The sequence below is a fragment of the Calonectris borealis genome, chromosome 1 (genome assembly GCF_964195595.1).
Source record: "Calonectris borealis chromosome 1, bCalBor7.hap1.2, whole genome shotgun sequence".
Lineage (NCBI taxonomy): Eukaryota > Metazoa > Chordata > Aves > Procellariiformes > Procellariidae > Calonectris > Calonectris borealis.
Genome location: NC_134312.1, coordinates 154,543,599 through 154,570,256, shown reverse-complemented (window position 1 = coordinate 154,570,256; position 26,658 = coordinate 154,543,599). Strand labels below are relative to the sequence as shown.

General features: G+C 42.6%; 2 protein-coding genes across 22 annotated transcripts in view; one reads left to right on the top strand and one right to left on the bottom strand.

The window, feature by feature from the left end:
- Positions 1–16,755, top strand: part of NAXD (NAD(P)HX dehydratase) — a 52,311-nt gene extending 35,556 nt beyond the window's left edge. For 4 of the 10 annotated variants that reach the window (XM_075137331.1, XM_075137348.1, XM_075137338.1 and 1 more), the window contains 5 exons: positions 2,736–2,786; positions 2,867–2,971; positions 3,329–3,449; positions 11,774–11,894; positions 14,502–16,755. In XM_075137331.1, the coding sequence (XP_074993432.1) occupies positions 2,736–2,786; positions 2,867–2,971; positions 3,329–3,449; positions 11,774–11,894; positions 14,502–14,652 (549 nt within the window). In that variant the 3' untranslated portion in view covers positions 14,653–16,755. Of the gene's footprint in view, positions 1–2,735; positions 2,787–2,866; positions 2,972–3,328; positions 3,450–6,055; positions 6,176–6,373; positions 10,073–11,773; positions 11,895–14,501 lie in introns of those variants that run through there. The other 6 variants (XR_012670970.1, XR_012670969.1, XR_012670968.1 and 3 more) reach the window with 6 other exon arrangements.
- CARS2 (cysteinyl-tRNA synthetase 2, mitochondrial) overlaps positions 14,912–26,658 on the bottom strand; it is a 41,305-nt gene continuing 29,558 nt past the window's right edge. For 6 of the 12 annotated variants that reach the window (XM_075137165.1, XM_075137176.1, XM_075137193.1 and 3 more), the window contains 3 exons: positions 24,815–24,913; positions 20,857–21,120; positions 19,048–19,453 (listed from right to left, as the gene is read on the bottom strand). In XM_075137165.1, the coding sequence (XP_074993266.1) occupies positions 19,085–19,453; positions 20,857–21,120; positions 24,815–24,913 (732 nt within the window). In that variant the 3' untranslated portion in view covers positions 19,048–19,084. The other 6 variants (XM_075137216.1, XM_075137236.1, XM_075137203.1 and 3 more) reach the window with 6 other exon arrangements.

Here is a 26,658-nt window from a genome sequence, read left to right as displayed (position 1 = left end):
TTAGCAAGATGAAATTTCTCTTCAGAACAGAGGTCAAATATCTCAGGATTGTGGAGGACGTGCTAGAGAGGTAAGAACTCAAAACATTATTAGGAAGAAATGCCTTATTTCTCTGGAGTGTACCAGTGACCCAGACGTCCAGAAGCTATTTACCTGTACGTATACTTTCATGCTTTGTAACTCCCACTTTTTTTTTTCTTATATTTACATTCTTTTGGTGGACAATGGATCTTCAGGATTCTTGATTTAGCCTGTTGTTAGATACATGTATAGATAAAAATAGAAATTCTAACCAGTAGTCAAGATGACAATTATGAGGAAACTTGAAAAGGGGCCAAACAATAACAGCAACAGCCAAACCTTTTGGGAACAGAACTTTGGCAAAATTAGTTCCCTGGATTGCTCATAATGAATTTAAGAGAATAGTTTGGAAGGATAAGGACTTCTGAGATCTGATGTCTTCCTTTAGACTTCTTCATGGAATCCATTGGGGAAATCTTTTTTGGTTTTAAAAAATGAAGTGTCATGAAAGACTGGCTTACTAAAGTTGACATACTAGAATAAACTGGTGATTTGTATTAGTGGGAAGTAGAGCAGTAATCATTTTAAGTGTACTGAAGGAGTTTGGTGAAACTGCTAATGTATAAAAATACTCTAATTAAAACCAGTTAGAAAATGAGGTTGCAGTAAATGGTATCTTCAAAAATTGGGGGAAGATGATCTGAATGCTTTCTTGCTAACCTCTGGGGCTCAGTGCCATATGATATTTAATCAGAAGAACTTAGTATAGTTCAAAAATAATTGGACTGTTGGGTGTACAACATTCATTTTTACAGAAAAAAAACCCCATAAACCTGTTTGCTAGATCCACAGCCAGTTTTATTATAACCAAGTGAGTCAAATTAAACATAATTGTTAATGAACTTAACACAGCAGGGGCAAAGCAGTACAGTTTCTGTGAAGGAAAACTGAGCTGTGCACATCTGTGCAGATTAACATTAATGAATAAAGAATTGACTCTGTCTCATAAATTTCTTAAAACCTTTGAAAATAAGGCTCTCTGGTTTTCAGTATGCCACAACTAATTCTAGGTACGTTTTAAGATTCTATCCTTGCACAGCTGTTAAATATACTTATTCATAAATTTGAATAATTTAGTAGTAGCTGAATGGCATGAGTTGTGTAAAACTTGCGATTGGTTCAAAATTATTTAAGTAGCTGAATATAAGAGAAGACTTGTGGTGTTCCCCTGGGATCCTGAGAAGGGTGGGCACCTGGCAGTCTGTGCCACACAGCCCAAGCTGAAACCTGTGCAAACGTGTTTATGTCATGGAAAGATTTTTATTCTGTAGTAGCTTCTAACGTAGCTGCAGCTGTGTGTTGAGAGAAGCCTTCAGGCTTGGAGCAGCGGGTAGCGTTTCAGTCTCATGCTTCCAACATGCAAACAGTGCCCAAACAAACAAAAGTAGTGTTCTGTTGAAGGACGCTGCTAAATTCTGGTCATCCATTTAAAAATAGAAGGGAAAGATTTCTACTGGTATTGGAAAAATCAGAATCGGCTAGGAGTAAGTTTGTGAGGATATGTATATTCCATAATTAATAATTTACAGGAAGCAAGGTGGGTGGTGTTTATTTTGACCACAGTACAAGAACAGAGGTACGTTCAATACCCTGAGCATTAATCAAAAACTTCTTCCTTATTCCTGACATAATGTCTTGCTAACCTGTGGAGCTCAGTGCCGTATGATAGCTAATCTGAAAAGCCTAATAATCTTTAAAAATAATTATACTTTTGGATGGATACCATCCTCTGTTATCTTACACAGGAAAAAAAATAAACTCTCCAGCTTCAAAGACAAGTTGGTGATGACCAACATTCAAAAAACTTGATTGTCAGCCATTGCTCATTAAAAAAGCTTGAATATCAATCGTTGCCCCTGCTCGGTTAGGAGAGAGAACAAGGGCAGATGGTCTGCTGGTAGATACCGCTTGCTGAAAAACACTTTTGCAAATGGTCTGTTGTCTGGGCTGCCTTGGTTTTGTTTTGAAAGTATAAAACCTCCAGGACCACAAGTGAAATGACATGTCTTACGTACTGCTTGTCTCGGGATGTTTGTTTGTACATAAACTCAAATACCGTAATAGGACTATCATCAGAAAAGCAACTAAAATTAGTGTTATAGTTCTTGATAGATTTCTATCTTGGCAGTACTCATTTGGATTTTTCTTTTTTTTTTTTTAATTGGAGATGTATGTTTACTACGTGCGACTTATGTTGGCAGTAGATGCCTCATCCCTGGAAACATTCAAGGTCGGGTTGGACGGGGCTCTGAGCAACCTGATCTAGTTGAAGATGTCCCTGCTCATCGCGGGGAGGGGTGGACTAGATGACCTTTAAAGGTCCCTTCCAACCCAAACTCTTCTATGATTGCATGCCTCCTATAGCAGGGAGAATGAGTTAGATTGCTTGCTTGTTAGCACATCAACACCAAGTCGCCAGTTATGGAAACCCTGTTGACACTGCTTATACTTGAACCAGGGAGAGAAAAATGTAACTGTAAGATCACCAGTTGATACGACAATGTCTTATATTACTTTGCAGAATATAACAGATTTTTTGTATCTTATTTTGTAGAAACAACTTATGTGATCAGATTTATTCTGTATGAATTTGTTTCAGATTTTAGGAGATCTAAATTAGCAAGCATCTTAAAGTTATCTGTATTTTTCTGCAGGGTATTATAGAAAAATCGAAAGTCAAAGGAATTCCTATCATTATTGATGCTGTAAGTATTTTCTTCATTCAGTCAGTGGTCTGACATTTAAGAATCTATTCAGTAAATGTTCTTCTTACTGGTTTTTGCAGGATGGACTGTGGCTCATTTCCCAGCAGCCTTCTCTTATTCAAGGCTACCAGCGAGCTATTCTTACTCCAAACTACATGGAGTTTAGTAGACTGTATGAAGCCATGGTAAGCTGTTTTCCTTTTTGATATTTAAGTATGTGTAAGTTCAGTCTTTTAGTCTTTGAAAATGAACAACTTATTACTGGGTTAAACATTATGTGCTGTTTCTTATATGCGAGAGAAGCATTCTTCTGGGTTTTTATTCCATGGGATAATTGCCACAACAATGCATATTCTTAAATAGAGCTCTTTAAAGAAGACTCATGCATTTTTTGGCACTGCAGTGGGTATAGAATAAAAATACTTGGAAAGACTGAAGGTGATGCTTCCCCCCCCGCCCCATACATATGCTGAAGTAGCATGTGTTAGAGATGCTGTTCTAGTAGCCCAATATGTACTGTGTATGGAATTCTTGTGTTGTAGCTTAGAGACCCCGTAGACAGTAGTGATCATCATGGATGTGTATTAAGACTCAGCCAAGCCATGGGGAATTTGACAGTTGTTCAAAAGGGAGAAAGAGATCTTATTTCAGATGGAGAGAAAGGTAAGTGAAGCCTTTTGCTTTTAGCAATGTGATTTATTTGTTTGTTTGTTTGTTTGCTTTCAGTCGTAGTCCAGCGGTTAGACTATATATAGTAACTGGTTGACTGTATTCCCCTGAAGATTGAAGGGGAGGGATGGCTGTCTTTGAAGATCACCTTTAGATGATTTGTGTAAATTCATATGTTAAAAGAGTGCAACTTAATTTATTTGTTGAAAAAAGTTGCTGATTTTATTTCTCATTTAAATGGCTATAACATATGTTTTACATTACACAGGTATTGAGAAATTAATTTTTTATTCTTTGTGAACTGTCTTAAAATCCTTAGCTGTCCTTAAAATCCTTAGCTATATAAGTGCAGATGTCATTTTGCTAAATTAATACAGAATACTATTGTTATCTTTTATAACAGAAAAACAGATGTAATATGACAACTGGTTTGTGCAGAGCCACCTTCCACATACCCCCATTAGTACAGATACTATAGCAGACTGTGAAGCAAGCTGGGATCTGGAAGCAATATAGTTACGCCTATGTGGTGAAGGACTTTGGTCAGTCATATAGTACCTAAGTTGCTCTGCGTGAAGTCTGCTGTCATATTTGCACCCGTAGCAGACTTGATTTGTAACCTTGGACAGTCAGGCCAGGCTTAAAGGAGAATGAACTCTGCCAGAGGATAAAACATCCTGGCTGCAGTTTATGCCAGCTAGAGAGCTTTAGAGCACTGTTTTTATGTCAAACTTGTTCTTCTTCATGCAGGATTGTTGCTTTTTTAATGAAAGATGGGAAAACTGCGTGAGCGCTTTAGATTGAGCACATTACCTAGTATATCTGTGTTCTCCTTTTGAGCTGTTATTCTTGAAATAAGTCTACCTTCACCATTGCTGGAGAGAGGGGACACTCAGTCTCCATTGTCTCTTGTCATGCAGGATTCAAAAAAACAGGAAACAATTGAAACTCTTTCCAATTTCAGTTTTGAATGTTCAGGTGTGGCACAAGTTTGCTGTATTTCTTGCGGGCTTTTGGGGCTTTCCATTGTTTCCTCCCCCACCTTGTTCTTTGTCTCTGTTGTGTTCTGATATTTTTTTCTCTTAGTTAAGTGGCTTTTTGATTTGAAATAAAAACAGTTCTGTGCCTTAATAGCAGTTGTTTGATGTCAAGCTATAGGCTGCTTTCTTGTTCTTACCTTGGTTCTATCACTGATGCTTTCTCTCTCTTGGATTACAGACATTACGGGCAGCATTGCTGAGCTGTAAGAAAGCAGTTGTCAGGTTTAATACCGGTTATAATGTCTGTTGCAAACACTGTTTTTAGGGTTCATGTTGCCTGCAAGAAGGTTCCTGAGAATTTTGCAGAAACTATAGACTTCAGCTTCCTTTTAACAAGAATGCTCTTTGGGTCTGGGAGTTACTGTCAGTCAATTTTTTAAAAGCTTCTCAAATGCAAAATTACACTGAGAAAGGAGATTTACTCTCTGCTCTGTGCCACAACACAGAACATGTTGTCATGTCACTGACCTTGAATTCTCTCCCAGGTTTTTCGCTCTCAACTTCTGCTTTTTTCATCTATCTGTTCTTTTGATCTGATGTCATTTTTTTTCAGCTGAGACAACATACATGATGATTCCAGTGTGAGGGAAATCCAGATCATTGGTACAGGCCAATGTCCTCTGAGCACAATCAAATGTTATGAAAAGATCTGTGTACTCCTCTTGCCTTTTATTTTTCATGTCATCATCCATTTGTAGTGCTTAAGCCGTACCTGTTTTCAGGCATTTCCTGCTTGAAATGTGCTTAGCACACTGATACTGTAGTTTCCATATATCACTTTTAAACTTTCTCCTTTGGGAATATACTGCCTGCATGCTTTCTGAAAAAAAGTAAGTCTCAATGCCCTCCAGGAAAAACAGAAATTGCAAAACTAACGATGTAGCTTTAGCGTTCTGTGCTTGGCTGTTGTGCAGGGAAGGCTTTTTGAGGATGCCGAATTTGCAGCAGGGAAGACTGGCTTGATGAATACTTTATAGCTTAAGAGTGATTGTAGTGGTTATTTCCACAATACTTTTATTCGTGCGTCTGTAGGAAATTCAGTAGACAAATTACTACTTTTAGTTGAAGATGAAAAAGGTTATCAGGTGATTTAATAGTGAGCTGGAGGTACAGGTGTTGGTGAAAGATTACTGTCAGCAGTTAGCTCTGTAATCTAAGCAGATGGACACAATAAATTCTGATTGGAAGCTGAAGCTTAATAAATTCAGATTAAAAGTAAGGCAGATTTTATTAACAGACAAAGAAATTAGCTATGACAGTAACATACCTAGAACTTTGATAGATTCCCAAACTGTGAAGTGTCTGGATACCTTTGAGGTTTGTTTTTACAGATCAAGATTAGATGGTGCAGGTGGTCCTTATGGCCTTAAAATCAGCACTGAATCACGTACATGGCCTCTGTGAAATCAGTAGCAGTCCTCCACTATAAAAGAGATTTTTCTAAAATTTGTCTCCATTCCAGTTATGAGCTGCCAACTGCCCTGTAAACGTAATCACGAAGATTTTAAATTAAGTTTTATATACTCTTTTTCTCTTTCCTTTTGCAATTTCACATTATAGCTTGGTCTACAGTTGTTGATTCCCTGCTCTACAAAGATGAGCTTCACCATGCTCTTGGTAGGTGATATCAGTGCCATCACTGACCAGGGTAGGAATGAGTACTCAGCCTGTGGGTAAAAGGTAAGTCAGCTTTTATTCACTATGGCACAGCTCTCTAAGGTTTTCTTTTTATTATTCTTTGGAGAACTGGTCAATAATAAAGTGTGGTTATACCAGTCTTAGTTCCTAACATGTTTAAAATTTGGTTAGGTCCTTGAAGTAGAGGATTTTGATTTTTTTTTTTTGATGTTATAATGAGTTTTTCTGTATTTTCCCCAGTACCTGTGTTTGTCCTCTCCTCCCTTCCAAAAGGCAGACGTTACGGGTAACCAGCCCGCTGCTGCCTGTGAGTGCTTTTACCCGGAGCCAGTAGCCAAACATAATTTCTCTCCAGTTGCTCAGCTGCAGCTATGGTCAAGAGAAGCAAAGAAGCATGTGAGAGGGATTACTGAGTACTGAATATGGGTAAAAAGCCAGCTTTTGCCATGAATTCCCAAGCAGTACTTGTAATTTCTGCCATTCATTCCCTATACAGCCGGAAAGGAAGCTATTCAGTGCTTGTTAGTCCCTAGCTCACTTAGCTAAAAGCTCTTATGGTGTCCAGCTCCCCAGCAAATTTTGCCAAGATTTTAACTGAGAAGCAGCACCTTCGTCTCCACTCCTGCTTCCGCAGAGTGAGCATAACAGGGAGGTTATGGTTCCTGTCCATTGCACGCGCGGCCCAGCCTGCTGTCTCCCTGGCACTGCTCATCTTATCTGTCATCACGTCCATCCCCGGGCTCCTGCACCTATCCGAGAAACGTAATATAAAATTTGGATTATTTTCTTTTAACTTAAATTGCCTGGTGTCTCACACTCAAGGACCTATCTAAGTTTTAAAAGTGTGATTAGGGAATATAAAAGTATAAGCACCCTTTATATAAAAGCCAACTTACATTTTCCACATCAGTTGAGTGATTTCTCCAGCCCAAGTCATAAACACTGGTTTCCCTGTCTGTATGCACTCTGGGACATGTTTCTGGGAGCCCACAATCTCCGGCTAGGTGCTTTTGTGAACTAACTTGCAAAAGGAAAAAGATAAATTTCTTACTGGTATGAGTATCTGCCAGGTCAGAGATGTATATTGGTAAAAGATTTTACTCAAGATCTGATAATGGTCTAAACCTGAATCCTGCATTCAATGGAGCAAAATAGTCCTTGACAGCTGTATTATTTTGCATAAAAAATGGAAATCTTAAGTCTCTTAATTAAACAAGAGTATTTGTTTGAGGGATAGCTGATGTTAGCTGATCTAATCCAGTTGGATCATATCAGAAGTCAGAATGGTTGTACTTTTCCTGCGCGGATCCTTGAGCCCATTAGGATAAGTGTAATACTCCTGCTTCGTAAGAAGAAAACAAATGCAGAGAACTTGTTCAGAACATCTGAGATTCAAGAATTAAATTTTAATCTCCAAGCTGTCTTTTCGTCTGTAGCTTCAGAAAGTGTGATGTTTCACCTAGGCTCTTTAGCCTTCTTTATCATCATCAGTATTACGTGTTTAACCTTTAGCTATCCCGTATTTCACATTCTGTGTTTTAAACAAAAACATCAAAAATGAATCCCTGTTTTGGAGAGGTTTTTTCATTACTATGAATGTTGCAAATCAAGAACACACAGACATAAATTACTTTTTTGGTTTTCTAATTGTAATGTGTCTAGGAGCTTTGGTTTTCTAATTGTAATGTGTCTAGGAGCTAGTGTTGTGAATAGGGCTGCCCGTGTACAGCCATATCAAAATTCGTACTTCCTAGTTAACTCATAGTGCTTGATTTCAGCAAATCTAAATTCTAATTTTTTTCCTTCAAAGAGAGGGCAGCTATTTTCAGTTATGTAACAGGCTGTTTTTTTAATTAAGCATACAATACCCGTAAATGGGTCATTCTCTGGGCTTTGATCTGCCAGCACAGTTTGGGCTGGGAGTTCCTTCAGCTTAAAACTTGCTGGCAATGGTATAGTTAAGCATCACACCGTGGTCTGAATGCTTCCCCAAATGCTAATGTTTATCTTATCTTCAAGGAGTGCTGAAAAGGGAGTGATGGTAACTTACTTTATGGTCTGAAATATATTAAGCATAGAGCTACTAAATGACTTGGCCATAGTTACCCTGGAAGTCTGGGGCAGAATTTTGAATTGTGTGGAACATAAAACTCTTGAATTTCTACTTTCCAATATTCTGTCAGTATGACAGCCTTCATCTTTTTGTTTCTGTTGCACTCATATTTCAGTACAGACTGCCTCGATGGAGTTAGGTAAGCAAGAAATCTGGGTGACTGTATGTGAGGGACATGTTGTATTTGCTGTGTACAGCTCTGGCAATATTTATGCACTGTTTAATTGCTGAGATTATGTTAAAACTGTTGAATAGGGTTGTGGTTATTCTGACTCTAGCAGATCTCCTTGCCATACTTCATTCAGCAATTTCTTCAATGATAACATTTTTATTTCATCTAGCCTTTTCTTATGATAGTATATGTATGCTCCATGGGTAAGTGCTAGGGAGTAGGGTTTTTTTCAGAAAGCTGCTTGGCATAAATCAGATTTCAGTAAAAGACTGTTTATTAATTATACTGTGAGTTATTTTTTTCGATTCATCACCCTGTGAAATCATGATATCAGATTTGGTTGCCCAGACCTATTAAAAACCAAAACAAGACACCCTGCCCCAGCAGGCAATTTGACTGGCATTAGTTGTGTGCTTCTATCTCTTAAGGTCTGTCAGTTGAACTATAGATGAACCTCTCCATTATTTTGATTGGGACTAGTGTCAGACTAATTGACCTTAAGTGGCCCCGGTTGCTGCCTTTCAACATTGACACACTGTGGTGATTTCAGTCTTTGCAGTTTCCCTGTTGTCCAGCATCCAGTCGCCTCCTCAGCTATTCCAGACTGGAAGAACCATGTTTTCTAGGCTTTCTGATGTACGTGTTCACCCCTAGTTGAACATGGTATAGCCTCCCTGGGCAATGGACCGAAAAATACTTCATCCCCATGTAAATACATCGTTCTGCATCTCTCCAGGGAATAGAACTACTCGCCTTCTCGGCATCACCACTGACTATTCAGTCATGTCCATCTAATCGAGGTCTTGTAACGTTGCCACTGGTTGTCACTGCTCAGTGCAGCGTATAAGGACGTCATCCCCTGTGGTCCTTAAAGAACTGCTTGAGCTGGCCAGTGGATCACAGACATTCAGTGGGGGATGTGGGACTGGGGGAGTGGGAAGACAGCAGTTTTATTTTTGTTGTTCTAGGAGAAGGCTTTGGAAAAGCATCAGGAAGACTTTGTCCTTTGTGGATTTGGCAGTATGCCAGTTTGTCTTGACAGTAGTGTGGGATTCCTTCTTTTATTTTAAAAGCTCTTAACAGTGACTATACTTCAGAAGAGTTTTTCATTCCTTTTCCCATTGCCTGTTGCAATGTTCATCATCCTTTTATTTTGAGACGTTCTTTGAGGAACTGAGCCTCTGCACAAGAATTGCTGGAGCATTATACCTTTCCCCCCTCATTCAAGTGAATTTCCTGTAGTTCTGCTTCTTTGAAGCTATTGCATGGATTTGTTTTCCAGCATCTCTGTACAGAGTACAAAGGTCTGCTTTTCTGTTGCCTGTGAGGTAGTCTGCACATATTTGAGACTTACTTTTTAAAAAACCACAAACAAAGGACCACTTCTTTTTTTTTGTAGCGGGGTATTATAATTGGCCTAGTTTGAGGAGATCTTGCTTTCCTGTACAGCTCAAAACTGACTGGAAGGTTGCGGGGCTACAGAATAGTGGCAGATGGTGACATACAGCTAATAAGCAGGGGCTTGTGCTCAGCTGTCAGTCAGAAGGCCCCAAAGCTTTTGAACAGAGGATTTCCATTCTGCCTCCTGCCAGGAGTTCAAGCTCTCAAAGTGAAAATCCTGTGAGATACCATCTTCAAAGTAGCAGAATTAGAGGTAATTTCTCTAAAGCACTGTATTTAAAAAAAAAAAAAAAAAAAAACCCACCACCTAAAAGGGCATACCTTCTTCAAATAGCTAACTCGGAAGAGCATTACACTTGTGAAATCTGACATTAACTACTGCTCACTGAGAAACACATCCAGAATCTTAATTTGGGGGGGAGGGGAGAAGAGTGATTGGGAAAATTAACTGCTGGCAACGCTGCAGCGGTGTCTGCTGTGTTCGAGGTGACTAATGAATCTTTGCCCTCTCAGTGGCAGCAAAAATGCACTACTGCCTGGCCTCACGAGCCCAGCAATTACTGCTGGAAGAATCAGTAGGAAATGGAAGTGAAGTACAATTCTTTGCTGCACCGAGTAACAAAAAGCAGAAATGAACTATGCTAATGAACTGGAAAGGGTTTACTTGCATTAAGTAGTTTTTTACCTCTTGCTATTTAAGAAGATTCACCTGCAAGTTCTTCAGTTTTGTGCAGATTTTTCCCATTATTTTGTAAGAGAAAAATTCTTTTTAAAAATATGGATAGTACTCCCTCTAAAACACCTGGGCTGCTCTGTTCATACACCTTGGAGAAACCCAGCCCAGGTAACTTGAGAAAATTGAGGTAAGAGCTGTTGTCCAAGCAATGTCTTGCTTTATACTTTGCTTGTGTACTTGGCGTGCTCAGGAGTGCACAAATAATTGTGTGCATAGCCCTGAACATGAGTATTACTCCGCTAAGGATTACTGCTTGGCCACCGATGATTCTGCCAGCTCTTCCGTTCTCCTAGGAGAGGAAAATAAATTTCTCCTGGGTTTTTTTCAGAGCCTAGCAAGAAGGAAAGCTAAGGATAGATACATACCCACAGGAGAGTTTAGAGAAGTGCAGCAGAATTGGTGCTGTTTTCTTTTTGTGTGCCTTATGTATCCTTCAGGCTTCCTGCTTGGGCTTGTTGAGAGTGGAGAACAAAGGAGTTAAATTTAGTGAAACCATTTGCATGTTCTTCATAGTTAAAGCGCCACAGAGAGATCAGTTTGACCAAGGCCCTTTGTCTATTTAAAATAGAAATGTAACATCTGATATTCTGACAGAGCCTACCCACAGTGACACTGCTGACAGAAACATACACGGATGCTGAGGACACTGTTGATTGGCAGAAAGAGAGATCTGTCTTTGCATATGGTTTTTACAAAGCCTGAGGAAAAGGCTGTTTTCAGTAAAATATCTTTCTGATGGGCATGGCAGAAGATTTGAGGTTTTAGTTCTACTTTGCATTTGCTCTCTGTAAAACACCTTCACCTTTGTAAACTGTGAAGGTCAGAGACTCTGGAGAGCTGCGTTTGTGCAATGGCTTTGCGGAGGGACCTGGTCCATTTTGGGGTGATTGCTCATCATGGCAGCATCAGTTCACATGGATCACTAAACTCATTAGTGACTGAATCTTCTGTGCAGGCTGAGTGAAGTGGAGAAAGGGTATACGTTGTGCAATGTGATTTGTAAGGGACTGAAAAGTAATTAGAAAAGTATTTTTAAAATGTTAATGCAATCACTTTTTTTTTTAAGATTAGTGTATTTCAGCATATGCTGCTGCCTGTGATTAATCTCTCACCTGTTAATCGCTGTGTGCCTCAGAGGTTAACCCTCACAGCTGCAGTGATATCATTGTAAATAGAAGAAAAAATGCACATGACTGTTTTTGGTTTGTCTGTTCATAGTACTTGTATGCAGTCACGAAGGAAGCAGCCGGAGATGTGGTGGACAGGGGGACCTCCTTTCTGGTTCTCTTGGAGTCTTAGCACACTGGGCGTTTCTTGCTGGAGCAGAAAAAACAAATGGGTATGAATATTAATTAATAACTTCTTAATTCTTGTGAGTCTGTGTTCTCCTATGTCAACTGTTGTAGACCTGCTATAGACATTTCCAAATGAAATTGGAGTCGTTGGGACTGAGGTATCCATGTACTTTTAAAAAATGTAAAGTGTTCTAGAGCAGTCTACATAATAGTTACAATTTTAATAAGAGAAACTCTTCAGTAATCTAACATCTCCCAAGTTTGAGGCAGAAGAAGAGTGTGAACCTGGATCGATTCCCAAGGACATGTATGTATGGGATATGTGTTTTCAGAACCATTGAATGTAGGCAGAAAGTACGAAGAATAAATAAGTGGTAGTCACTGGCAGTAACATCTGTATAATTCAAACAACGTGTCATTTAGCTTTGTTTTTATAATTTGGTGAATCCTCTTGTATTGTACCTAAGTAGTTCAGCGGGGGAGGTGAGTTGAAACTTGCATATAAAATACAATTTCAAAGAGGGTAACCATTTTAAGGCCACATGGCAGTCCAGTTTGGTCATACATAAAGCAGCCACGCAGCTGCAGCTGGCTGTTGGCTTGTTTGTTAAATTATGTCAATTCCTGTCCAACTAGTTGGTCCATCTAGACTTTCTGTCAAAGTAGCTGCTTTAAATAAAGTTGAAAGGAACCTTGTCACAAGCAGTTAGGGAGTAACAGTCCCTCTTCCCAATAAGTAATGAGCTATTGAAGCTCGAGGAGTGGAGATCTTTTATAGTCTTTTGGATGCTACGTGCAGACGCACACAGTTAGGTGTCCATGGGAGTTAACTAGTCTGTGCTTGCGTTACTGTGAGGGCACTGCACTAGGTCCCCCAGGAGGTATGAGGGACCAGTTGAACCAGACCTTAAAATCCTGAAATCTAACATACCCAGAATGAAAAATGAAACCAAGATTGTTTGTGTATCTGAAGTTGCAGCTGCCACTAAAGGAGGCATTTTGTTTTACTTCATTAAAAGGATGACTTCATTTCTGCACGGTGTACAACAGATCAGTATTAAATTGTTGGAGAGATTAGCAAACGCAGCACGTGTTCTCCAGGCTCTCCTGACTTGGGCTCCCGTGGCTTTTCCAAACAGCTCGCTCAGAAACCCCTTTATTTTATAGATGAAGGAAAAGTGGGAGAGTACAATTGGTATCAGCAATACATTGTGTCTCCTGTGGCGGTGTTAAGGTGACCCTTCTCAAACACCTGCTGTACCAATCCTGTTTATCTCGTGTGTTTCAGGAAAGGAGGAGCTTTTTGGGTTCAGTGAATCAGGGCGTCAGCTTGGAGGCTGCACTGCAGGCAGTCCAGCCGGTCCTTCCACGCTTGTGCCTGGCTCTGCTGTTTCAAAATGGGTCTGTGCAGAGCAGGATTTTGAAACATTAAGATTGCGCTGGCTTTTTGGGGCGCTAATGGCATAGTAGGTAGGATTCTCCTGTTAAGTAGACAGGATGTCTTTGGAGTACGGTGTGTATCAAACTGGTTACGCGGTAACCGTAGAAATAGGTGCTTTAGCTGTCTTGAGCCCAGAAGCCTGTGCCCAGCTCTTGTTTCAGAGCAGGATTTGGGCATCCAGGACTGACTCTCAAGATGGCTTAAATACTCAGTCCTGCACCTCGATGAGTGTATGAAGTTGCTGTTTTCAAGGAAAAGATACTCAAAGCTGCCCTGGTAACACTGTAAACTCACGTTCTGCTTTGCCTGTGTTTTACATCGTGATCCTTCACAAAACTCTTTCTTACTGGCACAGGAGTCAGTAGGACCTTAGTGACTTGCAGGCAGCACTGTCCCAGCCATGGCTGAGCTTTCTGAGGTTTTAACCAGCCAGCAACTGGCGCCCAGGGCTGGCTGCTGAATGACTCTGCAGGTGTTTTCCCCTGCTCTGGTGCTGTAAGGCAGCAGAAGAGGCTGCCGTGGCCCAGCCTGTGAGAAGGTGCTCTGGAGGCGTCAGGGCTGTGCTGCCTTCTCCGGGGGAGGTTCAGCACTTGAGGACTGGGGCTGGGTACACTCTCTTAGGCAGTTTGTAGGCATGTAGGAGACATTAGGAGACTGTGCCTTAATTTCTGTTGTGGTCTACAGCTGTCACTGTACCCCTTTTGAGCTGATCTAATGAAGGCTCCAGAGCAGTGACTATGGCCCTGTTAAAAATCATCTGGTCTGCACCCCCACGTCCTCCCCCCTGCCCCCACGATACAAAACTAAACTGAGATACCCAGCGAGTGGGGAGGAAAGGGAGTTAAAAGGCTGCCAGGTGAGACTTCAGTCTTCCTCTGAAGGAAAGGATAAAGTTTCACATCGGTAAAACTAGACATGGAACACCTTCTTACCCACTTTTTAAGTGTGTTTTCCTTCTGCATCCTTTGGCCCTGGTGGTGTTCTCACTCAGTCACATGCTGTGCCATGGGAAGGGAAGTATTTGTTAAAAAAAATTCAGCCAAAAGTGCTCTGCAATGCAAGAGTCTGAGAAACACAGGTGTTTGCTTAAGAGGCCTTCCAGACAATGCTGACAAACATTTATGGGTACAAAGATTATGTTCACCACCTTATGAATTACATAAGCGTGTTCAGATGTTGTTTATAATGTTGGGTTTTTTTTCCCTTTTAGTCAAAATCCCTTTCTAGTGGCTGCGTTTGGAGCTTGCTCTCTCACGAGGCAGTCTAACCACCAAGCCTTTCAAAAATTCGGACGTTCAATGACTGCCTCTGACATGGTTTCAGAAGTTGGAACAGCTTTTAGCAAACTTTTTGAAACCTGAAGCCAAAGCAGCAGAGAAGAAGAAAAGGAAGGACTGCAAGAGTAATTACATTTACCGTAGAATTTACATAAGTAATGCACCCTTTCAAGTGCTGTAGCAGCATTGGTATGCTAGGTAGATTTTTTTTTTTTTATTTTTAAGAATAGAAAAATATGATTAATGTAGATATTTTTTAAGAGTTTGGAATACAAAAATGTTTTGGCTGAAATAAGCTGTAGTTGCAGATCTGTTATAATATAATAAAACTAAACTGAAAGTATTCCTCTGTTCTTTTTGATAGTTATTGAGCAATAACTAAAGTGTGAACAGCAAAAAAAAATGCACTTGATACTTAGATAAAATTCTTCCACCAGCTCAACTGAATTTCTTGGATTGCACCAAGGTTGTCATGTTTTCATTCTTAGACCCTCTGTCTAGAATTAGCTATTGCACTTCATTTTTTGCCATGCTAGTATATTAAGAAGCAAAAAGTAAGCCTCTTTGGAAAGGGAATGCATGAGTTGCTGTAGATTTTGAATGTAATTAGTTGCCTTTTCCCATTCCCGGTCCCAGAGGCAGCGTTCATTTCGACAAGACACCCCTTCCTGCAATGTCTTGGGTTTTTTTTTTTTAAAGGTTCCCCCATCGCAGAATAAGGATATACTGTAGGTATCTTAGCATTAAACAGTAATTATGCTTACCTGAAAAAAAATATTTCCTATTCCTTTAGCTGGCCTTGACTCATCTGGAACTCAATATGATGAACTTTGTGAAATTATCATTTAGAGAGGTACTAGGTGGGGTAAGAAACTTAGGGATACCTAACTGAACTGGTCAAACTCTCAGTGATCATGGAAGAGTGAAGTGCTTTTAAAACTCAAATTGCCTGCTGAGTTAGAGCTCCGAGAAGATCAGTGTACAGCTATGTAGGTGGCTAGCTATTAACTAGCAGGAATATGAATTGCAGGAACAAAAGGCAGCCAACAGCACGTACCTGTACCCTCGCAGTGCTGTGCAGGCAGCCGTACGCTGCAAGTCAAGGGCAGGAATAGAAAGACGGCGGTCGGTGTTTGAGCTCCCAGTGCAGCACCTGGGTTTAGGGGCTTTTTGCTTGACAGACAGGACTTCTACTGTTAGGGCCATACCTGTCTGGCTCGTTGGCAGGGCAGGCGAGTGTTGGGTATAAAGGGGAAGTTGCGTGGGATTTTGCACAGTATCCTTTCTTAAATTTTTGGAAATTCAGTCAAAGCTTGTAGGGATTGAACCAATAAGGAGAGAGGGGCAAGTTCATGCACAGTACATTTCAGTGGGTACTGCCCTTAAACCTACAATCTAGCTCCAATTGTATATACTCAGTAACAAGCATATAACGTGTCTAGTTATTGCAATAGATGTTATATATTCCTTGCAGCCACTCTTTTCCAGTGATCTAGCTCTAGACTGGAACATGGTGTCACGCACACTAGTCAGATTGCATTCTCATACCTTGCAATAGCTGCCCACAGAAAGCACCTGGAATCAGAAAGGCTGCTCCGAGTATTTCCCTTCAGCCCTTATAGTTGATATTTCTGGATGCACTGTGACTACTACCTCACCCCGATGCATTTTTGTTTTTCTTTTTAAACCAGTTACCTATTTTTAAAATAGGTTTTTAAATGTTTGCTCGTTTTGGTCTATGAGGGTTCACAGACTTTTTAGATTAGAGCAATGTCTACTCATAAGAGATAGGGTTTTGGTGTTTAATTTAAGCAGTTTCGTAAACTGTCTTTGGGGAAACTAAGCTACTATTGTTTTTCCCCCCTAAAACTACTTGAGAAGCCCGACTCCTTTTAAATAAAATCAGAAAATTAAAACTGATTTTAAAATGGCTACTGGATTTCCTTTAAAATGAGCGGTTTTTTTGTATTTAGAACATCGGTGGTATTATAATCTAAATGGCATTTGTAGGCGAAGTCAATCAATTAAGAGAGCTCAGTACAGATTTCAACCTGCCGTGTTGGTTTTAAATCTACACAGAAGTTGTAACTCTGTTATTCACTAATGTATACAAATTGTTACAATTTTTAAACATTCTGGAAATGTAGCAGTTTCTTTTGGTAGGAAATAAAAATAATAGCAAATTAATTGTGTGTAGTTTGTTTGGTATGTTGCTATCACATTTCCCGCAGAAGCCGAGCTGACTGTTCACTGTTCATTCTAGTTTACTAGAGCAATACAGCCACCAGCACACTTAAAAACCAACAGTGTCAAATAAGCATCTGCCAAAGCGCTAATGAAGACCCCCCCCATCTTCTCTCAGAGTACTGATACCCAAGAAAGGGAGCAGAAAAACAGCTACGCGTTTTATTCTCAACAACGTAAGAAACAGCCTTTATCCTTTTGAACAGATTAGTGTGAATTGTATTTTCACACGAAATTCCTTCCAGGTGAACCCATGTTCTTGTTTTTGTTACCTTTTCATAAGCTGATTTAAAGAAGGCACGCCAGTAGGCGAGTACTCAGCCACTAGAACACAGGTCGCCTTGTGTAAGGCCTGCCTCTCTGCATCCACCTACAGCCACACCGTCGGGGGCCAGGGTAACGCAAACATGGCAAAAGAAGAAAGGTAACTGAATAGGTAATAACTAAACATACTAATTTTATCTTCCCAATTCTGATGGAGAGATCCTGAGCGTGCTGCACTCCCAGTGCGAGGGAAATCTCAATGTATTCTGTGCAAAAGCAAACTGAAAAGATACCAAGCCTTACAGATAACTGGATACCGTCGTATTACGGTTAAAGATTTCAGAGACCAAACCAGCAGCTCTGCAATAAGGAAAGACTCCAAGGCTAAAAGTGTCACCTCCTTCTGTCTCTGAGGGGAACACAACCCCTGGGCATAAAACGAAGTGTTTTCACCCTCGAAGACAGGCCTAAATTCTTGCCTCCGCCTTCGCTATGTTTTAATTCTCAGCGCCAGCTCAGCAAAAGAGGGTGCGAGTGCAGATCACATAGCGACTGGGGCTGGGGCCCTTCCTGCATTAGAATATACTGAGGCCTGTGCCCAACAACACAGCTGCTTCCGTGCTGCCGTGTTTGGGATGCTTCCACCACCTGCGCTGCATACACACCTGCTGCCAGTCCTGTATTTATTTACCTAGTCGCAGTGTCAACAGTTTCACTCAGATTATATCTTTGTTAGCCGTTCTGTTCCAGAGATTTTATTTGGAAAGTATTAGTATATACAACTGTTGCCAAAGCAGGGGAAATAAAAGACAAGTCCAAGGATGAAGGATCAGCTTTTTTTCTCAGGCTGCTGCTCTGCTTGCCCTCCTTCCACAATTTCCCAGGTTGAAACAGCAGCTCTGTCCTGTAAGAAGCAGCAAGGGGGTCAGTGCCAGCAGTCTGGATCACACAGGTATCATACACGTGTAGGTAGCTGGAGGCACAGGTTTTTAACCAAGCTCCATACAGCAAAGCTATTAATCCAGTTAGGTAAAAGAGGGCATACCATCTCACAGGAGTGCCGTTGCTACTAATAATGCTCGAAGTTGTAAAACAAACCCAGACGATTCTTCCCAGTTAAGGAAAAAAACCCAGAATAGAAATGTCACCTCTTTACTGTGGGGTGCTGCAGTGGTGTGTAGTCTCTCTCATGAGTAACTTCTGTTAAACTCGGGCAATCACATGTTCACGTTTAAATGGCTCATGTACATGCAATACTGTCATATTTTTGAAAGAGAATATTACAGTCAAACTTGAGCATTTCTGACTCTTAAGATCTAGCTGTTTGACTGCAATTGTTGAAAATAAAAATTATTCTGAGTATTGAAACATGACAGTGTTACATGAGCTCTGACTCATAAGAGAGGCTGGAATACAACATAGAATTCTCTTTACATTAAAGTGAAAACTGTTTTTGATGCGTAAACACCTAATTACTACATTTCACTCAGTAGCACACATTAGCTTGCATTTCAAGTACACTACAACAACATGAAAAGACCGGTGGATATTTCGATCAGTTTGTTGCAAGTTCTGTAACTTCAGACAAACAGAACATCATCTGCATCGAGCAGCATGAGAGAAGAAACCAGTGTACAGAAATCACAAACTTACAAGCTGAAGAAATTACCCTTTCTACAAAGCTGATTTTTAAGGGAATTAAGTTACCAGCATTCTCTTAAGTTGCTACTCGCACCCTAGAGCGGCCAACCCCACCCCGCCCAGCCCCACACCAGGGGCTCCTCGTCTGCACTGGGTGGAGATGAGGCTCGTCTGCTTCATCTGCTCTGCTGCTTTTCTTCCTGCACATGCACCTGAGAAGTTGCTGGCTGACTTCAGCCGCCCATGACAGAGGGAGAGCGTGTGAACAGATGCATTGCTGCGTGTGTATCGTGGGGCTCATAGAAGTTTCATGGGAATCAGAGGCTGGGTAGAAAAGAGAAATTCAAATTACTTCCTCAAGTGCTTATTAGGCAACGCAGGACCCAGCTGCTAGGCGCTGTGTTCCCGTGGCATTTTGGCAATAGCCAACCCAGGGCGGCCAACCAGCCCAGCCGCCAAGCAGACTCGTGCTGAGCACGAGGGTGGCGAGAGCCCTGCTTTGGGCAGGGCCACGTCTCGTCACGTATTTGCTCTGGGAACGCACGCGAGGAGCTGCAGAGCTGCATCCCTCGGTTTGCAGGACTCTTCTGGGATCCGCAAAGGCAAGAGCTGGGCAACCTTCACAGCCCACCTTCAGATACTTCCACTCGTTAAGCAGCAAAAAAAGCAGGAGTTCAGCTTGGACATGTGCTGTGTGTGCTCGTACCTGCATGCGTGCTTCGTCTCCTGGAGCAAACTATTTTGGGGCAAGCAGGAGACAGATTATGCCGAGCTTCAGGTTATTTAAAAAAAAAAAAAAAAAAAAAAGAAATAAATGGAATGGGCTGAATCCTGGCTAATGTCCGTAAATCCCTTTAAAAACAACCCAAAATAAATCTTCAAAAGAGTGGGGGTGGGGCCGTGGCCATTTTGCCAAATAGATCAAAAGGGAGTCGTCTTCTCCTAGGCTTTGTCTCAGTGCAGTTGTTTGGATTTGCAAACTTTCTTGACAGATAAGTGGAGCGAAGATTTAGCTATGTACAAAGAAGTTAAGGAAGCAGGTGTTCCAACTTCCCACAGTCTTGCTTTGCTTTCCCAGCTGTAGCTCACCACCACTGCGCTTTGGCCCTCACCCCAGTTTGTATCAGCACGCTCACTTTCGTCTGAGATCATGAAACAGCTGACCACACTTCGTATTTGGTTTTAAGAGCTGTGTTGACAAATGGCAGCTCTCACGTTCAGCAATTAAAAAGGATGTATGCTGTCGCTTCCTAACATCATTGTGCTTCATATCCTCCCACTGGTAAAATGGTGCGAGGAGACTACGCAAGGCTCAGTTCTCGAGCGAGGGAAAAACAAGCAGCGTGAACTGGAGGAAGGGAGAAAGACGCTGGGGAGAAAGAGGAGGATTATTCTGGATGTGAGGAGCAACACTGACGCAACAAGGGCTGGAGCTGAGGTGAAAAGGGAGCCAAGCAAGAGGAACTGGAAGGGGCGGCACCCCTTAAAGAAGTAATGTAGCACCTTGAAACCAGGAGGAGACAGTAAGCCAGTGAAGGGATTTCTCTTGAGCAGAAGACACCATTGGGGTAATGGAAAAGAACAGTGGCATTAGGTATAGGCTAAAAGTTGAAAGCCGGGTGGAGAGAGGAGTGCTACAGGAATCAGGCAAAGTACTTATGGCTCAGGAACAGCTGGGAATGGAGCTGCTGAAGATGGAAGAGGCTTTCTCGTGAGGACTTAACATTTTTGGTGGGGGAATGTGGGGAGGGAAGGCATTATTTTCATAGGTCATCTCAGTTTACTTTCCAGTTTCTCTGCAATCTAAATTTTTAAAGATTGCACGCATTACTCATACCCTTCCTTCTGGATTGTACTCGGGCAACTTGGGGATTTCTGAATATTACGGGATTTTCCGTGGCTAAATAACACACCCTTAGTAACTGCAGAAGTAGCTACAGCTTGCATGGAGACACGAAGTTGAGGGGGAGCAGAAGAGTGGTACAACCAGGCAGGGGCTTAACTTCCACCTCCTGCGACTGCAGTCGTACAGGGAGCAGGGCACAACACTGAAAGCTGCCGAAGGGGCACAAAGGGCAAAAATAAACACCATCTTAAAAAATGACCAACGGTCTCAAAAAGAGGGTCACTGTTTTCTACCTTTATGTGGATTCCAAAGGCAGCAAGGTCTCCACGTAGACTGTCACAAGCCTCCAGGAGGGGTTTTCTCTCCTGCATTAACTGCTGCCTTTTTTCCTTCTGTTCTTGTTTCGGTCCTTTGGCTCCCACGGCAGCCTCCGTTGGCACAGCTTCTGCTGCTTCTTCCGGCAGAGCAAGCGCGTAATGACGAACCTTTGAGCGGAACCTTACAAGCTCGTCAATGACATTAGAGAGCACAGCTGAGTCGCCTCCTCCCAGAGCCACCTAGAAATCAAAGAAGCTGCTTTACAAACATCTGAGAACAATTTAAAAATCAAACCCAATTCAGTAGCATACACTGAGGCCTCGTAATCTGTCTTGCTTGTGCATCTTCCATTGTATTGGTATGATTAAAATGTCGCAATCTCACTAATGCTGGACAAAAGTTACAGTACAGGCATACTTGGAAGTAGGTCAGTGTATTCCTACACAGGACAGCATCTATCTTGGAGCAGAGGGCTCTCACGTGATTGTAACATGCTGCATAACCCAACTGTGGAACTCATCGCCACAGGAAACCTCCCAGATGCCAGAAGCGTGCATAAATTAAAAAGGGATTAGACAAATTAATAGAAGAAAGGCCTGGCAACAGCCATCCAACACAGCAAGGGAAGCCCAGCCGCCAGCTCAGACAGTCCCTCGGCTGTAAACGACTGCAGAGCTAGAGAGCGCACCAGCCTCTTACTCTGCCTTTGAGCTCCAGACCCTCTTCAAGAATCACAAACCAGGAAAATTAGCTCTTTTGGCTTTAAGTCTCTAGACTACCGTTTCTCCTTGCGCATCCCCAAATCTGCAGAACTTTTATCTAATCCGCCTTACCCAGTTTCAGCCACCCAACAAGACCCGACCGAGCAGCAGCTACTGCACACAGCGTATGTTTTCTGGCTGCTGCCTGGCCCCCTCCCTCCCCCCCCAGCCAGCTCCGAGCTTCCTCGGCCTCCTCTGGCTTGGCAGAAGTCTCGCTGGTCCACACCATGGGAAGGGAACGGCCTCGCTCCTCCTAGAGGGTCCCGTTCCGACGGCTGCCGGGACGGGAGCTCAGATGCTAGCAGAAGAGGAAGGCCACTCCTCGGCGCTGGCACAGCCAGGCTCCCAGTCTCGCTCTCGGCAGAGAAACCATCCCCATTTCTCATTAGAGGCAAGCTCCTATGGGGGAGGAAAAGGACAAACCTCCAACAAGCAAGAAAACGCCGTCGCGGTATTTTATCACTAAGACACAAGAGGAGGAGCAGACAACGGCACAGCGAGATACAAAGCACACCAAGGCCGGAGGGCGAAGTCGCTGGCAGCGATGCTCGACTGGGAGCAGAAGAGCAGCTGAGTAATTAAAGCCAGAGGGGACTGTATTTAGTCACCAAACAGCAGGATGGAAATGAAAGGGAGTAGTTTCAGAGGTCGCTGACTGAAGCAAACAAACAAAGAGGAGGAGAAGGAGGTGAGGGGGAAGCTACTGAAGGGCTAGAGTGCGAGATGCTCAATGCTCTCCACAATCATAAAAGGCAACAAATTCCCCAAATTTTCAAAACATGTAAACATACTGAAGAAGTTTATGAGACTGAAGAAGGTAATAAATCCAAATGCCAGAAATGCTCCATCGTAACCTGGGCCAGGGAAAAAGAGCAGGATAAATGCTTAAATACAGAAGGGACAGGAAAGATGAATGATAAGGGGAGCAAGAAACACGTCTACAGACACCACTGCCAAAGTTCAAACCAGGCATGTACTCATGACACAAAGGCAAGATCCTCCAAAAGGAGAGGCAGGTTTAGGAGATGAACTGATCCAATTTCCACGTAAAACACTGTGTAGCCTCTCAGGGATGATCTCTTAAGTTCTTCTTCTGCAGTACTAACCAATCCAAAAGGCTCGTAAGAAGTTCTGTGCGGAAGTTTTGCCCTTGCCTACCCCACAGATGATCACCCGTTTGCCCCTGGCTGCACCCAGAACACAGCGCTCCTCCGCAGAGCGAAAGCCTGCACCTTTGCTCCTCAGCCCTAAACGGGCACGATGGTTTCCACCCACCAGCTAGAGTCCCCAGCAGTAAGTGGTAACACTGCCTAAGAGAAAAACATTTCCCTAGACTTCTGTCTGGTTAGCAATGTCTTCTAGAAATTTCAGATGGATTCATATGATGTGCCTGTGGCTGTCCAGGCTCCTTCTCTTGCCAATGCAGAGAGAGAGAGAGAGAGAGAGAGGGGGGCAGTCTTATTTTACACAACCCCCAGACCAAGATGAACCGTCCCTTAGCAGTGCCTTTCTCTCTCCACCAACTACTGCAGAAGCACAGGCAGCTACATTAGACTGTTAGGCTAATTCGCTGAGACAAATGCCATCCTAAGAGCAAGACAGACCCACGGGCTATATGCAAACATCCAAATGAAGAGGGCCCGAACACTGCTCCCCGTAGCCTCTCCATTAAACTGTTAGCACAGCGGCAGCCAGGCCAGTTAGCCCTCTCCCAGACAGCCCACGTGCCAGGACCTGTGGTGGTCAGGGACTGCTCCCGGCAAGCTGCATGCCCGGGAAAGGTTGGACACTGAGCTGTTGTGGCTGGTCTTGAGGTCAGAGAACAATCCCTGCACCATTTTATTTACTAGCTTGCAGCAGCCCACGGACCTTTCTGATGAAGATTTTGATTGATTCATTTACTGGAAGCTGAAAGGAAAGAGCAGAGGGACAGAGAAGGGTCTGACTTCTCTGCTCCTTCTTTCCTGCCTACCTCGCACCAACGTCTTCTGCTGACCCTGCTGCCCCAGAGAAACCAGCACAGCACGCAAAACAGAAAAGCATTCAGACACTTGTTTCAGCAAAAATAAAGGCGCAGCAGGCACCGGCATACAGACAGCCCAGAATCTGGAGGAATGACTTTGACATCCAACTGACAGACAAAAATAAGTGTTTAGTATGCCACTAAAAATTAACATGACAAACCATGGGTTATCAGGAGTAACACACAGTCAAATCACATCCAACCGCTGTTTTGAAAGAAATTTTGTGGAAAAATCCACAAAGAGGCAAAGCAAATATGTGAATTTATTGCTATACTGCCTGACTTTCAAAGGATTAATAAGGTTATTTACATTTTCTTATCTTCTTCTCCCCCTCCCCCAGAAGAAATTTTTGCAGAACAGTTTCTCTAAAGAAAGCTTTCAACTTCTTGGTGTTCAGCTCCAGATTGGAGCAGGAGAAGAGCACAGAACAGCCTGCGAGTCTCCAACAGCTTGCGTCATTTTAAACGCTCGCCTTCCATACGTCAGGATATCGTCTTTGCATTTATCACTCTCTTCCCTGTGCAGTACTTTGCTTTGGGCTTTTCTCTCCTTCCCCCTCCCCCCCCCCCCCGCATTCCTACCTATCCAAGCACTAGAGGATACGTGAGGAATTTCCAATGACGGGACCCCCCCGCTGCCCTCCCCTCCCCGCACCCAACTCGCGTCTCAAAGCGAAGCAGCCCTTTTCCCCACACCCCGGCTTTCTGCAGAGGAGCTGGACCCCGGCTCCCGCTGTGCGGGGAGGTCACAACCACAAATATTTGTAAGGCTATCAAAGTCAGCCTGGGTGCAACCAGAAAGAAGAGGAAGAGCCAGGAAAAAGCCAGAAACGTAACAGGACCAACTTAAAGGGCCTCCAATGCTAACTTTTTCTTGTTTCATTCCTCAAATTTTCATTTCCACAGGACAATTGCTGCAGTGACATGGGAGTATCTCAGAGAAGAAAAAAGCCCACACTTCGCTTTCTCCTGTTCTACCTGCTCACATGCTCTCCTAAGATATCACGGTAGAAACTGCAAGCAGTGCAGAAAGGTTTACTGAAACCATAAATAACTTTGTTACATCTGACGCTTCTGGAAAGCGTTTTATAAAACATAACGCTGGCACTGCTACCATACATTAGTACACATAGAAGAGATGTTTCGTACCTGTCTTTCTCCAAAGGACATCCCAAGGGCATTAAAAAAGCCTTCTATATAGGAAATAACGCTTCCATACAGAACAGAGCTTCTAGGAGATCCAGCATCCTGTTTAAAAAACACTCAAAAGAGATTGTCCAGTCAATACATATTACAAAACTCAGCATCTCTCTGTAGCCTAGGTCCACAAGGGAAAACTGTTACTAATTATATAGATCTACCTCCACCAGTAACACCTGCCCAGACGGGAACTTTTACAGAGATATAAAAGCGCCTCACAACACAAAGGGAAAAGGTTTAAGTAAACGGGGGAGGGGAAGAGCTTATTACCAGCATGGGCAGCAAGGAGAAGAGATGCGTGAAGCTGCCATGCATTACATACGCGTAGTAAATTAGACCTAAAAATAGCACTTCTGGGCATGAAAGGGCTGTGTGTATGAAAACAAAATAAAAGAACAAAATCCCAGCTTCAAGGGCACCTATAAAATAAATGATTAAAAAAACCCCAAACCCTTTTTTGAGTGTCTTATTGATTTAAACAACATGAAGACTGCTTTGAGATAGCTTATGGCGTTTCGTCATGCCCCAGCAGCACCGGCAACCACCAGCAGCAGTGATAGAATAGCATTTTTAAGAACACATGTATTTCTTTCTTACCCCCATATTTATTTCACCAAAAAAAAAAAAAAAAAAAATCAAGATTAAATCATAGACTGAAAAGCAATTTAAAAAAGGGTGGTGATATATACAACCAAATTAGCATGTGGTACTGGATTTTATCCGACTGGATTTTATCTATCGCCATTAGGGCCTGAGACAAGCCATAACCTAAAATTTGCAAAGGATCTGAACTGGAAGGAGCTGAAGCGGACCACTGAGGGAAAGAAACAGGAACGTTCCAACTAAGGTAAGAATGGCAGGCAGATTAAAGAGAGGAATTAAAGAGAGGAACAAGTAGTTACATTTATGTGAATTTACTCTCAACTCTCATAGAGAAAAAGCACACGCAGAGTCAGTAGGAGGTAATGCTCAGACAGCTGGGCTGCACCCAGGAAAGTTCCACCACCGCAACCAGAAACCCCAGTCAGCTGCCCCGCAAATATCCCACCCAATTCTTCTCAAAGAGAGTGACAGAAGGAATTCAGGGAAAACAAGCAACAACTGGCAAAATGAGGCTACTTGTATTTAAGGAGTGGCAATTCTGTTACAGATCCCTGCTGCAAACTGGCTCAAGTTGGGGATTTGCTTAGAGAGTCATTTTGTAAAGAAAAGGGAAAGATGAGGCTAAGGACAGAACTTAAAACCAGGACCAAAACAAGACCAGGAGGAGTGAGAATTTCTAAACAAATGAGCCAATTCAGTTATTACTATATACTCTTATTACTATATGCTCTTTCACAGCACAAAAATGGTGGACATGATGACACCGGCAATCAAGGAGCACAGCAACCAGGCTGAGCTGCTCACCTTGAGCGAGAAAGGGAGCTGTTGGTACAAGAAGTGCTTCAGCCTGTATTTATTGCTCAGGTCTGGTCCTTACCAGATGCTTCCTATGTGTCAGCATCAAGAGATCTTAACAGGGTCTCCACTTGCCAAAAGCCATCTGAGGACAGACTCATGCAGACGTGCTGAGGCCACAGTTATAATTCGCCGACAGCAGAAGCCACTCGGTCCCCAAAGCTGAACTCGCCACCATGACTGCCTCGTGCACCTGCGACTGTCTGCCGAAGCCTGCGCAGCAACCACCACCCCCCATTTCCCAATTGAGGTTGATTTCTGTGCATGGGTATTAAGCAAAGAAGCAGGGTAAGAACATAAAACCAGCACTAAAATTAGCAGCATGCCACGATGGC